Here is a 15,583-nt window from a genome sequence, read left to right as displayed (position 1 = left end):
TGATTTCTCATTTTTGTAGCTCAGCACCATCTATCTACTTTTATTGTATGGAAAAAAACAGCATAAACATTTCGTCTTAAATCTGTTAGAAAGTCATATGGGTTTGGAACAATATGAGGGAAGTAAATGACTGATTATTCATCATGGGTGAACTATTCCTTCAAGAATAGTGAAATAATCAAACTCACATAGTGGAGTAATAATACTAGAACTATAACAGCACCAATAACATCAACACACATCAACCTTAAACTGCACACGTGGTGAGTCTGATGCCTGATTGGTGAGCTAGAGGTGTGATCTCCCCCTCCTCTCCTCTCCATAATTCACAACTTCGTCATTCTTAACCATCAAAACCCTCAAACCAGGGTGCGCCCTGACACGCACTCACAGGACATTGTGTCTGAGTTCATTTGTAACCCTCTCCTGCCTTTTCCTCCCACCAACATCCCCTTACCAACCTCCATTCCAGGACAGAAAGTTCTTCAAGGGCTTCTTTGCAAAAGTAAGTTCTGCTGTATGCATTTACATGCCGTCCAGAACATACATCTATGCAAGTACATGAACTCAAGAGCTTTTAGCTACTCGGGCTTGATTTTCTGTTGTTGTTTTAGTTTTCCTTTAATAATTGTTACGCAAAAACATGCTGGATTTTCAGCGTTGCAGCAAGGGAGCTATAGTCGTCTTTGGAGTCACCTTCTTCTGCAGTCACTTTTCTCTTTCAGTTTAGCTACTGCCGTGAGAGAAGACAAAAGTCAAAGTTATGTAAACAACAGCACATCTGACATTTGATAAAAACATTACCACCCACTTGGGAGGAGGTCGACTGATAGTGGATTTTGCAGATACTGTAACTAATATGGCAAAATATGTCCAATAACTAATGAAAATAAATGAAACTTTTATCAGCTCTTTTAGTCTTAAAAAAAAACTTTTCTCTGAAAGTTTGAGTTAGATTAGTTTGCCAGATCATGATTATAAACACTGTGAGGCTGTGAATCAACTAGTGAGTAGATGAGTTTATCTGTCACCATGATGACATTTAATGCCTCGACAACCTCTGTAGTCCCATTTTGTAGTCTAGCAATCGCCTTTTTCAAAACGAGTAAAAGTGAAAAACACAAGGGGGTTTTACTAATGGATTTTATGTCATAGAATAAAATGTGTAAATATCTTGAGCTTGTGTTAAACACACCTTAAGAAGTGCTAAAATCCTACAAAATTGTCATCACTGTAGTATTCTGTTATTTAGTTGTCCTAAATGACTATATGTTATGAAAACTCGTACTGTATACATATGCTTTTAATAATAAAGGTGCTTCAAGATGCCATAGAAGAACCCTTTTTTGTCTAAATTGTTCCATAAAGAACCTTTAACATCTGAAGAATGTTCTTCAGATTATAAAAAGGTAAGAAAGAGATGGTTCTTTAAAGAACCTTTGACTGAATGGTTCTTTGTGGAACCAAAAAACGTTCTTCTATGGCATCGCTGTGAAGAACCTTTTAAAAGCACCTTTATTTTTAAGAGTGTACCTTGGCTTTTCCCTAATGCAAAGCATAGTCACATGTCACAACAGTCCAAAACTGATTTTAATTTACCTGTAGAGGGCGCCAAATCTGTTAACTAAAATCTGTCATCAAACCAGTTTTCCACAAAGCAACTATCAGCGCCAATTAATCTGTAAAAACAGCATATCTGTCGACCTCTGTTTTTGAATACAGAGCCACAGCTATAAAGCCATGAATGTTAAATGTGTTCAGTGGCATTGCACGACTGCAATGCATTGTCCAAGCATTCAGACATGCATTTGTATACTTGCATAGAGTATGTTTGTGGCTCAAACGTGTGTGAATGTGTGTACACTTTTTTTCCCCCACTGATAGATTAGTTTGCTCCTAAAACATGCCTGGAGCAATAGAAGAGTGTGTGCAAAGGGGCAAATTGAGTTTCAGAACTCATCTTGTCTTCTTTCATGTAACGAAAGTGTATGTGTAAGTGTGTGCATGTGAGAAAAAGCTAATTTCTGCACTTAGGTAAGTGTGAACACTCAAGCTCCCCGAATCAGGATGTGTGTTTGTTTGAGTGGTTCACTTCTACTGTTTCTTTCTTTCTCGCGTTACACGACATGCCTGCTCCTAACACTGCTGTAACCTTCTCAAACCTCAATGTTTTTAACTTTTCTCTGTTTTCAGGTGTTGTTGGTAGATGAAAGTGCATTTGTATGAAAGTCGAAGAGGGTGAAGGGCCTCAACAGTGGGAACTTATGGGAAAATCAACTCTCTTTTCTTTTTGCGCGTCTCTTTTTCCGTCCATCTCTCACTGTGGGTGTTGTGTGTGTCCACAGGCGGGAAAGAAGGCAGTGCGAGCGGTGCTCTGGGTGTCTGCAGATGGCCTGAGGGTCGTAGATGACAAGACAAAGGTACTGAAGGACTCTAAACTGACCTGTGATGATCCACCAGATACCCACAGTGTAGATAAATACAGTACTTTTAATCATAATGAAGTGTGGGATCTTGAATGTTTAAAAGAATAGTGCACTTTAAGTGAATTCGGAGGAAAATTTTGTTATCATTTACTCATATCCATGACCTTCTTCAGTGGAATGATCACTCTCTGATTTATGAACAAATCATTCAAAATGGTTACGTGAATCAGGGCCAGCCTATTAAATGAAAATGTCTGATTCATAAGAAAGATATGATAAAATTAATTTGTAAATTCTTGTGAACACTGCAATGCTAGTACAGATCATGGTTATTAACTGTTAACTGAAACTAAAACCAAAACAAAATGTGTTACTTAAAGTGAAATAAACGTAAACTAAAATATTAAAAAAAATATTTCAGTAGTTGACATATGTAATAAGTGAATAAAAAGCTGTATTTTTATTTTTAAAAAAGTGGCTAATAAAAATAAAGGCACACTAACAAAATAACTAAAGCTGTAACTAAAATTAAAATGGAACATATGAAAATTAATTAAAAATAATTAGAAAACATAATAATTCTAAAATCTAACAAATGTCAGGATTTTTACTAAATGGTTTTAGTAGACTTTAAATATTGTTTGTGAATCATGCTGACCACATTCATTATGCTTTTAAAATGCTCTTGTGTCATTGTCATTGCAAATGCATAGAAAAGAGCATCTCTTTAAAATATCTTTTTGTGTGTGTGTGTTCGTGGAAGAGGTTTGGATCAGCATGACAGGAGGTGAATTAATCAGTACTGGCATAATCATGCATAGTTGCCATATTCAGCTTTTCTGCCACCTGCTGGTGAGAGTCAGTCATTGCTCATTGGTGCATGAAGGCCTGCTGGATTTTAGTCTGACAGATGGTCCACTTAGCTGTGTATGAATGCTTCTGGATTTTTAAATGCACAGGCTTTTACTGATGCAGATGCCTACAAATGCAGAAATTCCAAAATAGTTCTCATCCTATCAAATTTGTCATGAAAATCAGTTATAAATCTGTTGATAACAAAAGAGAAGCTTTGAAAATCAAAGCTCTGTAGTGTAACATTTAAATGTTATTCACAGTCATGAATATTAGTGGCCTACAGTAAGCATTTAATATAATAAAATACCTAAAATAAAATAAAAAATGTAATACTTGTATCCACGTATTTTGTTTGACTGACAGTATATATGACAGATGGAATGAGATGATTTTTGCCTGTTTTGTTCACAGGATCTTATTCTAGACCAGACGATAGAGAAGGTTTCCTTCTGTGCGCCGGATCGTAACTTTGAGCACGCCTTCTCCTACATCTGCAGAGATGGGACCACACGCCGCTGGATATGCCACTGCTTCATGGCCATCAAAGACTCAGTAAGATGCTCTTAGCTGTCAAATAGTCTCAGGGACAGACTATGGTCATACCCTGTTCCTTATGACCTGTTTATATATAATTGTGCTTGGGAAAAACCAAGAACAGTAGTGTCTTACAACTTACATGTTGCAAATGCATTTTGTCAGATAGCTAGTAAAAATCTCATTGTTCTGCATCACATTACCTTTGTTGTTTATTACAGACAATATACTATTATTGTTTATACGTTGTAATTATTTAGGAAGATGTAATTTTGTGTACTCACAGCCACATACAATATCAACATTTCATGAATACCATAATTGCATAGTGTGTAAGAAAGAAATTAAATTGCAGATATAAGAAGCTCAGGGAGAACTGTAAGACATTTATGTCACACACCATGTGTGGAATGCGTTAGTGACAACAATATACAGTTGCGGTCAAAAGTTTACATACACCTTGCAGAATCTGCTAAATGTTAATTATTATACCAAAATAAGAGGGATCATACAAAATGTGAGTTATTTTTAATTAAGTACTGTCCTGAATAATATATTTCAAAAATAAGACTTAGTCCACCAGAGAAAATAATATTTACATTTATAAAAATGACCCTGTTTCATACTTTACATACATACACACTTGATTCTTAATACTGTGCTGTTACTTGAATGATCCAAAGATTCACAGCTATGTATTTTTGTTTAGTGATAGTTGTTCATGAGTCTCTTGTTTGTCCTGAAAAGTTAAACTACCCGCTGTTCTTCAGAAAAATCCCTCAGGTCCCACAAATTCTTTGGATTTTCAGCATTTTTGTGTATTTGAACCCTTTCCAATGACTGTATGATTTTGAGATTCATCTTTTCACACTGACGACAACTGAGGGTCTCGTATGCGACTATTACAGAAGGTTCAAATGCTCACTGATGCTCCAGAAGGAAAAACGGTGCATTAAGAGCTGGGGGTGTAAACTTTTGAACAGAATGAAGATGTGTACATTTTTCTTATTTTGCCTAAATATCATATTTTTTTTTCATTTAGTACTGCCCTTCAGAAGCTACAGAAAATACTTACATGTTTCCCAGAAGACAAAATAAGTTCAATTTACCCTGATATTCAAATGCAGAAAGTTTTCGCCCCCTTGCCCTTAACGCATCAGCTATTGTTATTTTCAAAGCTTTCAATCCACTCTCATTATAAAAGAACTTTATTAATGTAGTTTTAGTTCTAACAAACAACCTTTGGTAAGGAGACCTCAAAACTGAACCCGGAATTAAAAAAAAAAAAGAGAATAATTTATAATCCTTGCGCAAGAAAGGCGCTATATATATATATATATATATATATATATATCAGTATCGGCCAAAATGACTTAAAAAATATTGCCATATCAGCTTTAATGCTTGTGAAAATGTATCATATTAACAATCATATTACAATTGATATACTGTAATTAACTCACAAGCCTTTATTTCATATGAAGGAAAACCTTTGACTAATAGTTGGTGTTGGTCTCAGGGCGAGCGACTGAGCCATGCGGTGGGCTGTGCGTTTGCAGCGTGTCTGGAACGCAAGCAGAAGAGGGAGAAGGAGTGTGGGGTCACAGCCACTTTTGATGCCAACCGCACCACTTTCACACGGGAGGGATCCTTCCGTGTCACCACAGCCACGGAGCAGGCCGAGCGGGAGGAGGTCATGAGACAACTGCAGGATGCCAAGAAAGGTGCGTGTGAGAGATTTAATATAGTGGATCCTTAAGTCCAAAGCTCTGAATGTCATCATTACAGATAAGGGGTTCAAGGATGTGATGTTTATACATTTACAAAAAACAAACAAACAAACAAAAAACTATATACACTATTGTTCAAAAGCTTTTGAACATTTTTAAAAGAAGTCTCTTCTGCTCACCAAGGCTGCATTTATTGAAAAAAAAATGCAGTAAAACAGAAATATTGTTGAAATATTATTACAGTTTAGAATAAATGTTTTCTATTTTAATATATTGTAAACAAATGATCAAGGCTGAATTTCCAGAATGATTGCTTCAGTCTTCAGTGTCACATGACCCATCAGAAATCATTCTAATATGCTGATTTGTTGCTTAAGAAACATTTCTCATTATCAATGTTGAAAACAGTTGTGTCTGTTTTCTCTTGTCACTGTGTTCTTTAGCTTGCTCACTTGTGTTTGTAGAGCATTTTTCTTTGTAAAACATTTACAGTATTGTTAAGAGTGTCAAACAATTATTAATATTATTTATTTAGTGTTTTTTTTTTTCAGAAAGTTTTTCAGAAAGTCAGTCCTTAGGGAATAACCATATTTGCAGGTCCTTAGCATCAACAAGTTTGAATTCCTTTGCCTTACATAACAAAATATCAAAGCTAACTGACCTTTTCTTTTCTGGTACATTTTTGGAATGCCATTTAACTAATTGGTGTCACATCTATTTTTATAATCGAGGATACATTACTGTTACTAATACGTTTCATCAAAATCTATTCATCAAAGAACCCTGAAGAAAATGTATCACGCCAACACGCCAACATTTCTTTTTGAAGGATCATGTGACACTGAAGACTGGAGTAATGATGCTGAAAATTCAGCTTTGAATCACAGGAATAAATTACATTTGAACATATGTTACAATAGACAGTTATTTTAAGTTGTAATAATATTTGGGTTGCTGTAAAAATAGCTGTGTCATTTGCAACTTCTACTCAAATGAGTCAAATCACAAGTTACAAGTGTTTTGATGGTCACTGCATGAGACAGTCTAACCTTTCCTCTGTCAGCAGACTCTGAGGTTGTGTTGGGCAGCTCCTCTGTCGGTGCAACTAACCCTGTGGTCACCCTCGCTGGATCCAATGGCTCGTCGTCCTCCCCTCCTCTGCCTATGGCCACACTGGCCCCTCAGGAAGCCAATCCTCACGCCATCCCGCGACGCCACGCACCCGTGGAGGCTCTCGCTCGCCAGGGCTCGTTCAGGGGCTTCCCTGCACTCAGTCAGAAGACGTCTCCCTTCAAACGGCAGATGTCACTGCGCATGAATGAGCTGCCCTCCACCATGCAGCGAAAGTCTGACTTCCCCATCAAAAACACTGGTGAGGCTCTTCAGTTTGGCATTATATTCTCCTTTGAAAACCTCCAATCTCCAAGTTTTCTTTTTTTTTTTTTTGTTGTATGTTTGTATATGTCTTTATTGTAGGACTGGGTATTGACACTAATTTGACAATTCGAATCAATTCGATTCACAAACTTGCAAATCGATTGCATTTTGATCTTAATTCATTTTGAATCAATATTAGTTCATTTTGGATATACAGTCAAACCGAAATTTATTCAGAAACCTTCAACATTTCTCACATTATCACAGTTTAATCACTGTACTTTAGAAAATGGTAATAAAATATGACAAGAAATTAAGCTGTCAGAACAAATTCATCTTGATAATGTCAGATAAATTTGATAGAAAGGTATGTAACAAAACATGGTCAGTGTCAAATCAAATTTTTGGTCCCAAATTTTTATCAGTTTTACTAGTAGTCCAGTGTATAAAGAATTTTTGGGTATAATATGTCACAGTTTACTTTATTTTGCTATCCTCACTCACATAAATAAACTATAGTGTCCTGCACCCACTAGTAAAAAAAAATAGCAATATTATATCTGGTGTCTGAATAATTTTTGGTTTGACTGTATATCATATCAGATTTTCTCAAGGAAAAAAACTCTCTCAACTAATGCTGCAAACTATACAGGGAACCCTGTCAGTTGGAGCGTATAATACTATAATATTAAAGGTTAAAATTCATTACAGTTCACGTTTTTATTTGTGTAGCGCTTTTCACAATACTGGTTAGGTACACAGGAGCTAAGCTATTTAGATTAAGTAGCAGTATTTATTGCAAATGATTAACAACTTATTTGTATACAAATATTTAAATTGCACATTAAGGCAGTTTTTATATAAAAAAATGTAAACTTTAAAGTTTTAAGTGATATAATTATATTTCTACAATTCATTTTTGAAATGTAAACATTTAAATAGTAGCTATAGCAAAAAAAGTTCTCATGGCATATTTATTTAAACATACATTATGTAATATAGTGCACATATTTGAAAAAATCTTTTTTACAGTTACTTTTACTAGCTGACTAACAAGCGTATGGACACTGAATGTCTTTTCTGAAGTAAATCTAATGGTATGTGACATTTACAAGCTGTATTAATGATATATTTTCATGGTTAAAACACTGATTAAGTGATTACATGAGACATGTAAAAAGTTGTTCTGTTTCTTTCTTTCCTTCTCATGTTCATTCATGTTTATTTCATGCTATAACTAGTAGTAAAGAGGCAGAGATGGTCTGTTCATGTGCCGCTTGAACTGAGGCACTACAGTGATCTGTCATGCCACAGTAAAGAGCATCAGAACCACATTTTTGTTTGTGGTTTCTTTTGTTGCCTTTAAAGCAGTTTCCTTCAGCAGATGTAAATAGTGAATGTTGTCCTGTGTGTTTGTGTTTGTCAGTGCCGGAGGTGGAGGGTGAGGGCGACAGCATCAGCTCTCTGTGTACTCAGATCACATCCACTTTCAGTGGGCCACCAGAAGACCCGTTCTCCTCAGCACCGATGCCCAAACCCACCTCCTCACCACAATCGCCCTCTGCTCCAGGTCAGCTACACCCTCAACGTCTCAGTAGCTTACAAAGAGTGGATTTTTTATGTTACGGCTTGCATCATTACCCATTTTTACTAGTCAGCTAATCAGCTGGTCAGTGTTTATCTTATGTAAATAACTACACATACACTATGCAGTATTAGAAACCCTGATACATATATAAATAAACCCATCGCAGCTATCTAGTATGTTAGTCAACATTTCCATTACTAATACAAAGCCATTTATTTGATGACACAGGAATTTTTCTCCCGCTGTCAGCATATATAGAACAAGCACAACTAAAATCATGTGATTTAAGACTAGTCAATATAGACCCAGAACCTTGATTAGTGGCAGAACTAATCGAATCACAACCACTAATGTATGTGTGTGTGCGCGTGTGTGCGCTTGTCTGCATTCCTATGTGTTAGCACTCAGTTTGCTTGTGTCCGGCTCTGTCTCTAATCTACACGTCCTGTCTGCTGCTGTAGTTAACGGTGCAGTTCCTGCCTTCCCGCCACCTAGTGTCACTGTAACTGCTGCAGCTAACTCACCCGTGCTGCCGCCCCCGCTGCCTGTTCGAGAGACTAACCCCTGGGCCAAGACCCCAAACACAGCCCCCACCACAGCACACATAGGTAAGAGCTGGGCTTCCTGCCACAGGATGTGCTGATCATGCAGAATAGTTGCTGAGAAACCTATTTTGATTATAATGTAAGGTTATACAACTGTGAGCAGCTGTTGCGTAGTTCAAATGCTTTTCTGTGACTTCACAAGTGTAAGAATGCATAAGAATTGTTTTATTTTAGATTATTATTTTATTATTACTATATTATTTTAGTAGTTGCAACTGAGCAGACAGTCATGGTCACGATCTATTTATGCTGAGGTATTTGAAAATATATTATTAAATGAAAATATATGGTTAAAAAAATGCATTCACCATCCTGTTGGAATCATTGTATAAGAATCAAAGGATGTTTTGTTTATAAAAAAAATGTCTTGTATAGACAGGACTTAATATTAAGATGAATTATACAGTACCAGTCAAAAGTTTTTGGACAGTAAGATTACCAAGCCTGCTTTTATTTATATCCAAAATACAGCAAAAGCAGTAATTTATTTACAGTATTTATTTACAGTTATTTATTATTATTATCAATATTTAAAATAGTTGAATACATTTTTTTCAGGATTATTTGATAAATAGAAAGATCCAAAGATTAGCATATTCTAAAATAAAAAAACTTTGGTATCATTATACACTATGCCATTCAAAAGCTTGGCATCAGTATACTTGTATGTATTTATTTATTTGTTTATTTATTTTCAGGAAAGAAATTATAGAAATTAATACTTTTATTTAACATGGATGTTTTAAATTAATTAAAAGTGATGATGAAGACATTTATAATGTTACAAAAGATTTTGATTTCAGATAAATGCTGTTCTTCTGAACTTTCTATTAATAAAAGAAACCTGAAAAAATTCTACATAGCTGTTTTCAACATAAAAATAATGAATGTTTTTGAGCAGCAAATCAGAATATTAGAATTATTTCTGAAGGATCATGTGACTGGAGTAATGATGCTAACAATTCAGCTTTGATCACAGGAATAAATTACATTTTAAAATATGTTCAAATAACAAATAGTTGTTTTAAATATTTCAAAATTGAATTTTTGCTGTACCTAAAACTTTTGACTGGCAGTGTATATACAGAGTTATATAGAATGTAGTAAACTGTGAAAGAGAACTCAACTTGGCACTAACATGGTGTTTGGTAGGAGGCTTTTTTGTGTGTAGCACTCCATATGTGGGAAAGCAAAGTAAAACAAAACAAAAAAATTTTACTCTGGTGTGTGTCTAAACTAGAGTCAGAAACTCAAAAATATGTCAAAATGGCCAATATACACAGTCAATTATGTCTGAACCGAACGTAAAAAGTGAAAATCTGATGTGTCTACATTGAATCTGTGAATTAGGTCTGTCTATTATTGAACATTTTTCCATTTTGTTTGTTTATACTGTTTACTAGTCTTCAATAAGTATGTGTTTGACTTAATATTAGATTAATATTAGTTTACTATTAGTTTTTGCTGCTTTATCAAAACTGGTATACCAAAAAAATCAGAACAACCTCCTGCTCCTGGAGGGCTAACATTTAGGTCATAGTTCAACTCCAACACACCTGCCTGGAGGTAACCCTGCTCCTGGATAGCTACATTTCTCCAGTGAAGTCCACTAGGTAAAATGGAATGCACCTCAGTTCCAAACCTGCTCCAGCACACCTGGCTGTTATTTTCAAGTAATCCTGAACACCTTGATTAGCTGGTTGAGGTGTGTTTGATTAGGGATGTAGCTAAACTCTGCAGAAGCCCTTTAGGTGGCGCTTTAGGTGCAGGGTACTCCCCTTGGGCTAGTTTAGGGGTTCCTAATCCTGGTCCTGGTGAACCTCGAACACTTTACAGTTTTGGTGTCTCATTTATCTTATACTCCCATTTGAGGTCTTTAAGTCTTTGCTAATGATCTGATGGGTTGATTCAGGTGTGTTTGGAGAGAGAGACATCTAAAATGTGCTGGGGGGTAATTCAGGACTAGAATTATGATCCACTGGGATAGATCATTGGCCATCTAAAAAACTATGTCAAGTTCAACATTTAAAATGCATAAGAATGTATTCCGTGTGAACAAATGATGTATGGATTAGCTTTTTTGATTAAAAATTAGCTGTTGTTGCATTGAATAAGGCTCCCTGAAGTGGTATCAACTTCAAAATTTGATTCCGAAATTAATAGTTTAATTCCTTTTGGAATTGTGTTGCCAGCCCTAGTGAGCGAACCTCTAAGCCTCTAAGTCTCCAAACTGTCCTGAAGGACCAGCGTCCTGCAGAGTTTACCTCTTAACTTGCCTCAACACATTTGCCTGCAAGTTTCTGGCATGACTAGTTGGACCGTGATTAGCTGGTTCAGGTGTGTTTAATTAGGGTAGGAACTAAACTCTGCAGGACACCGGCCCTCCAGGACCGAGTTTGGAGACCCCTTCTCTAAACTGTAACATTTTAGCACAGGGCTGGGCAAATACAATCCTGGAGGGACACTGTCCTGCAGAGTTTAGCTCCAACCCTAATCAAACACCGCTGAACAAGCTAATCAGTGTCTTTAAGATCACTAGAAAGATACAGGCAGGTGTGTTTGAGTTAGGGTTGGAGCTAAACTCTGTAGGACAGTGGCCCTTCAGGACAGAGTTTGGAGACCTCTGCTCTAAATGGTAACAGTTTAGCACAGGGCTGGGCAATTTTGGTCCTGGAGGACCACTGTCTTGCAGAGTTTAGCATCAACCCTAGTCAAACACAGCTGAACAAGCTAATCAATGTCTTCAGGATCGCTAGAAGGCTACAGGCAGGTGTGTTTATATGTGTTTGTGTTTGTGTTGAGGCTCCCTGGAGCGGAATCAACTTCAAAATTCAGAATCATCTTTCAAATCTGAATGCCCCAGAATTGAAAGTTCGATTCCTTTAGGAATTGTATCACCAGCTCTAGTGAGAGAACCTATAAACTGTAACAGTTTACCACAGGGCTGGGCAACTTCAGTCCTGGAGGGCCACTGTCCTGCAGAGAATAGCTTCAACCCTAATCAAACACACTGGCCTGTAGCTGTCTAGTGATCTTTAAGACATTGATTAGCTTGGCCAGGTGTGTTTGATTAGGGTTCGAGCTAAACTCTGCAGGACTGAAGTTGCCCAGCCCTGGTTTAACAGAATAAATGGCATGCTTACCAAAAGCTCTTCTTGTTGTGTCCTGTAGGGAGCGAGTGGCCAAATGCTGTACCCGCAGCGGGAACCCTACCTCCCGTCAACGCAGTTCTTTCTACACCTGCCTCCTCTCACAAACGCACGCCATCGGAAGCCGACCGCTGGCTGGAGGAGGTGTCCAAGTCTGTGCGAGCTCACCAACCCGCTGCCGTCACGAGAACCAACACGCCTCCCGCTCAGCAGCCCTTCCCCGCCCCCGTGCCCGTCCCTATGGCACCCGGCCCTTCTGCACCCTTCATGCCAGCCATCCCTCCATCTGCGGTCCCTACCGTACCCCCACGCCAGCCGGCATTCCACGCTCAGGCGCCGGCGTCCTACCCAGTGTCCAACGGGATCCCGTTTGTGCAACCAGCCTTTCCGGTGGTTGGCATTACACCTTCACAGATGGTGGCCAATGTGTTCGGTTCTGCCACGCAAACTCAGCCCATCCCGGTGCCTGTTCAGGTGCCCCAGGCACAGCTTCAGTCTTCACCCTTCTCCACACCACCACCAACAAGCCAGTTTGACACCCAGGCTGTGTGCAGCCCCTTCGGCAAACCACTCCTACCTCCGGTGTCAAGCGGCACAGCACTGCAGCCGCCGAAAGTCAATGCCACATTTAATGGGGCTAACAGCTGGGTGACACCTGCGCAGTCTATGGCAGTGCAGCAACAGCCCGATGCTTTCGAGGCCCAGTGGGCCGCATTGGAGAGCCGCTCGCAGCAACGCACCGCTCCTTCACCCACAAACCCCTTCTCCAGTGAGCTCCACAAGACGTTTGAGATCCAACTCTAAGGACACGCAGTCACAAAGCGACGTTGAAGGACAATGCGATGGACTTTCATGGAGAGACGACCATACAGGGAATGACCCCGCAAACCACTTCAGCTCCATATCTCCGTCTTTCAATTTCTTTGTTCGTCCGTGTCTGGTTTTTGCTTGTGACATGAACAAATGGAGACAAGGGGGTTAATGAAGGTGCCCCCGGAAACGCAGCAAGTACAACTTCTGGCATTTATGGCGCATTTATGAATTAAAATGACGAGATGATGGTAAAAGAAATCTTTAGATGCTCTAACGTTGACCCCGTATTGTTCCGTACTCCCTCTACCCCGACTAACCCTTCTCACAGCGCCCCCTAGCAGGCTGGATGACTGCTCCCTACCTGAAGGACGAGGCACTTCACAGACCTTCCGGGTTCACGAGGTTCTTGTAGAACTTCGCAATCAGAAGAGGAAGAAGCAAGAGAATGCCAAAATCTTTATTTTTATGCATTAAGTATATTTTAAATAGCTTTGAAATTTAACTGAAGAGCTGTAAATAATCTTTCCAAAGGTGCAGGCTTATTTTGTGTGCATACAGGAACAGAGCATATATATATATATATATAGACGTGAGGGACGGTTTTCATTTCTCGTCTATTCGGTTTTAGTCTTCTGGCCACCATGCATAGTTCGGATGTTCATCTTTTGTAAATAGATAATCCAAATGGACCCAGACTGGGTTCGAGGACCTTTAAATCACACAGGTCCCAGACAATGTTATCTGTCTTTCATGCTGTCATTTTAACCTTATTTTTTGTACTATAGTATGAGTACTTTGATTTCTATTTGCCTACATATCATTATCATTTTTTAGCAATTTTTTTTTTAATGAATTTTTAACACTATTGACAGTGTCATTTGTCAAGCCACTTTATTTTATTTCGATAAGAAGATACTCATTTTAGCACAAGCACTGTACTAATCGATCATTTGGCCACTTACGGTTGATGTGACATCGGACCTATGATGTTCACTGTCTTGAAATTGCCTGTGGTTCCAACTCAACAATGATTGCAGTGAATTTTTTTCCCTGCTTTACATGCAGTCCCATCAGCCTTTTTGTTTTATCAGACGTAAAGATGATTGGTCCTGTTTTTAGTTTTTGATTCCATTTTGTAAGTATTGCATTGTATTATTCCAATTCTTTATGGAAAATTTAATCGAAAAGATTGAATAAAACATTGGTGGTAGAGGAGAGCGGTTCTGTGTGCTTCTGTTCCATATACGAGATTCATGATTTTCTGTGTATTCTTGTATTTAACATCTGTGATTGTTTTGCAACTGAGAATTCTGAATAAATAAGATGTTTGGCCCATGAACTGCAAGCTCTTGCATGCTCAAGCATCTCACAGTGAGAACAAAGGAGGCAAAAGATATGCTGCCATCTTCTGAAACTATCCATAGGTGTTGCAGTTGGACAGCGTCACCTTAAAAAATATATTGATTTATGAATTATTCTATTGTATGAGTTAATATATTCCACCTGCACATGCACAGGGCAAGTGCACATCAGGTGCACATCATTTGAGACAGGGACTGTTAGTCAAATCAATCCCATTTTCAGTATGCCTGTATGCTTAATGGATTAATTATCTAAAATCGGGTCAGAATAATAATTATTTTATTCTCTGTTCTGTATCACTGTGTATTTTCAGTTCAATGACTATTAAATTTTTTCCAGTGTCATTATTCAAGTGTAAATTATTTTCCACCACTTCTGAAGCAGACATGCCTGTGTGGTACCTGGTACCTTTTAAAATCACTTTAAAGAGATTGCTGGGCCAAATATCTAGTTTCACACCAGGTGGTAATACTTGGCATCAGGGTTATTGTTGTTAACTACAACTAAAACTAAAACCATAAAAACATTTTCATTACTTGAAATAAATTTAACGTTAACAGAAACAAAATACGCTACCAGTAAAAAGTTTTTGAATGGTAAGATTTTTGTAAGCGGTCTCTTCTGCTCACAAAGCCTGCATTTCTTTGGTTCAAAATACAGCAAAAGCAGTAATGTTGTGAATTTTTTTCTATTTAAAATAACTCTTTTCTATTTGAATATATTTTAAAATGTAGTTTATTTCTGTGATTCAAGATTGCTTCAGTCGTCAGTGTCACATGATCCTTCAGAAATCATTCTAATGCTGATTTGATGCTACATTTCTGATTATCAGTGTTGAAAACAGTTGTGCTGTGGAGGTAGTAATTAAACTAATAAAAATATAATAATAATAATAATTATTATTATTATTTAAAACAGTTGAGTAGATTTTTTTAGATTTTTTTCAGGATTCTTTGATGAATAGAAAGATCAAAAGATCCGCATTTATTTGAAATAAAAAGTTTTTGTAACATTATACACTGTACCGATCAAAAGCTTGTGTATACTTAATCATTTTATTTTATTTTATTTTATTTTATTTGGTGAAAGAAATGATGGAAATTAATACTTTTATTTAGCAAGGATGCTTTAAATGGATCAAAAG

General features: G+C 37.5%; 2 protein-coding genes across 8 annotated transcripts in view; one reads left to right on the top strand and one right to left on the bottom strand.

The window, feature by feature from the left end:
• Nucleotides 1-14,292, top strand: part of numb (NUMB endocytic adaptor protein) — a 60,832-nt gene extending 46,540 nt beyond the window's left edge. For 2 of the 7 annotated variants that reach the window (XM_051133227.1, XM_051133228.1), the window contains exons 4-11: nucleotides 473-505; nucleotides 2,346-2,420; nucleotides 3,693-3,833; nucleotides 5,335-5,539; nucleotides 6,609-6,917; nucleotides 8,349-8,492; nucleotides 8,972-9,118; nucleotides 12,287-14,292. In XM_051133227.1, coding sequence (XP_050989184.1) covers nucleotides 473-505; nucleotides 2,346-2,420; nucleotides 3,693-3,833; nucleotides 5,335-5,539; nucleotides 6,609-6,917; nucleotides 8,349-8,492; nucleotides 8,972-9,118; nucleotides 12,287-13,068 — 1,836 coding nt within the window. In that variant the 3' untranslated portion in view covers nucleotides 13,069-14,292. The remainder of the gene's footprint in view (nucleotides 1-472; nucleotides 506-2,345; nucleotides 2,421-3,692; nucleotides 3,834-5,334; nucleotides 5,540-6,608; nucleotides 6,918-8,348; nucleotides 8,493-8,971; nucleotides 9,119-12,286) is intronic. The other 5 variants (XM_051133229.1, XM_051133231.1, XM_051133230.1 and 2 more) reach the window with 5 other exon arrangements.
• nol10 (nucleolar protein 10) overlaps nucleotides 1-15,583 on the bottom strand; it is a 327,975-nt gene that overhangs the window by 226,347 nt on the left and 86,045 nt on the right. The window lies entirely within an intron of this gene.

This window comes from Labeo rohita, chromosome 17, assembly GCF_022985175.1.
Source record: "Labeo rohita strain BAU-BD-2019 chromosome 17, IGBB_LRoh.1.0, whole genome shotgun sequence".
Taxonomy (NCBI): Eukaryota; Metazoa; Chordata; class Actinopteri; order Cypriniformes; family Cyprinidae; genus Labeo; species Labeo rohita.
Note: the sequence above shows the minus strand (reverse complement) of the source record. Positions and strands in the feature narration are given on the sequence as shown.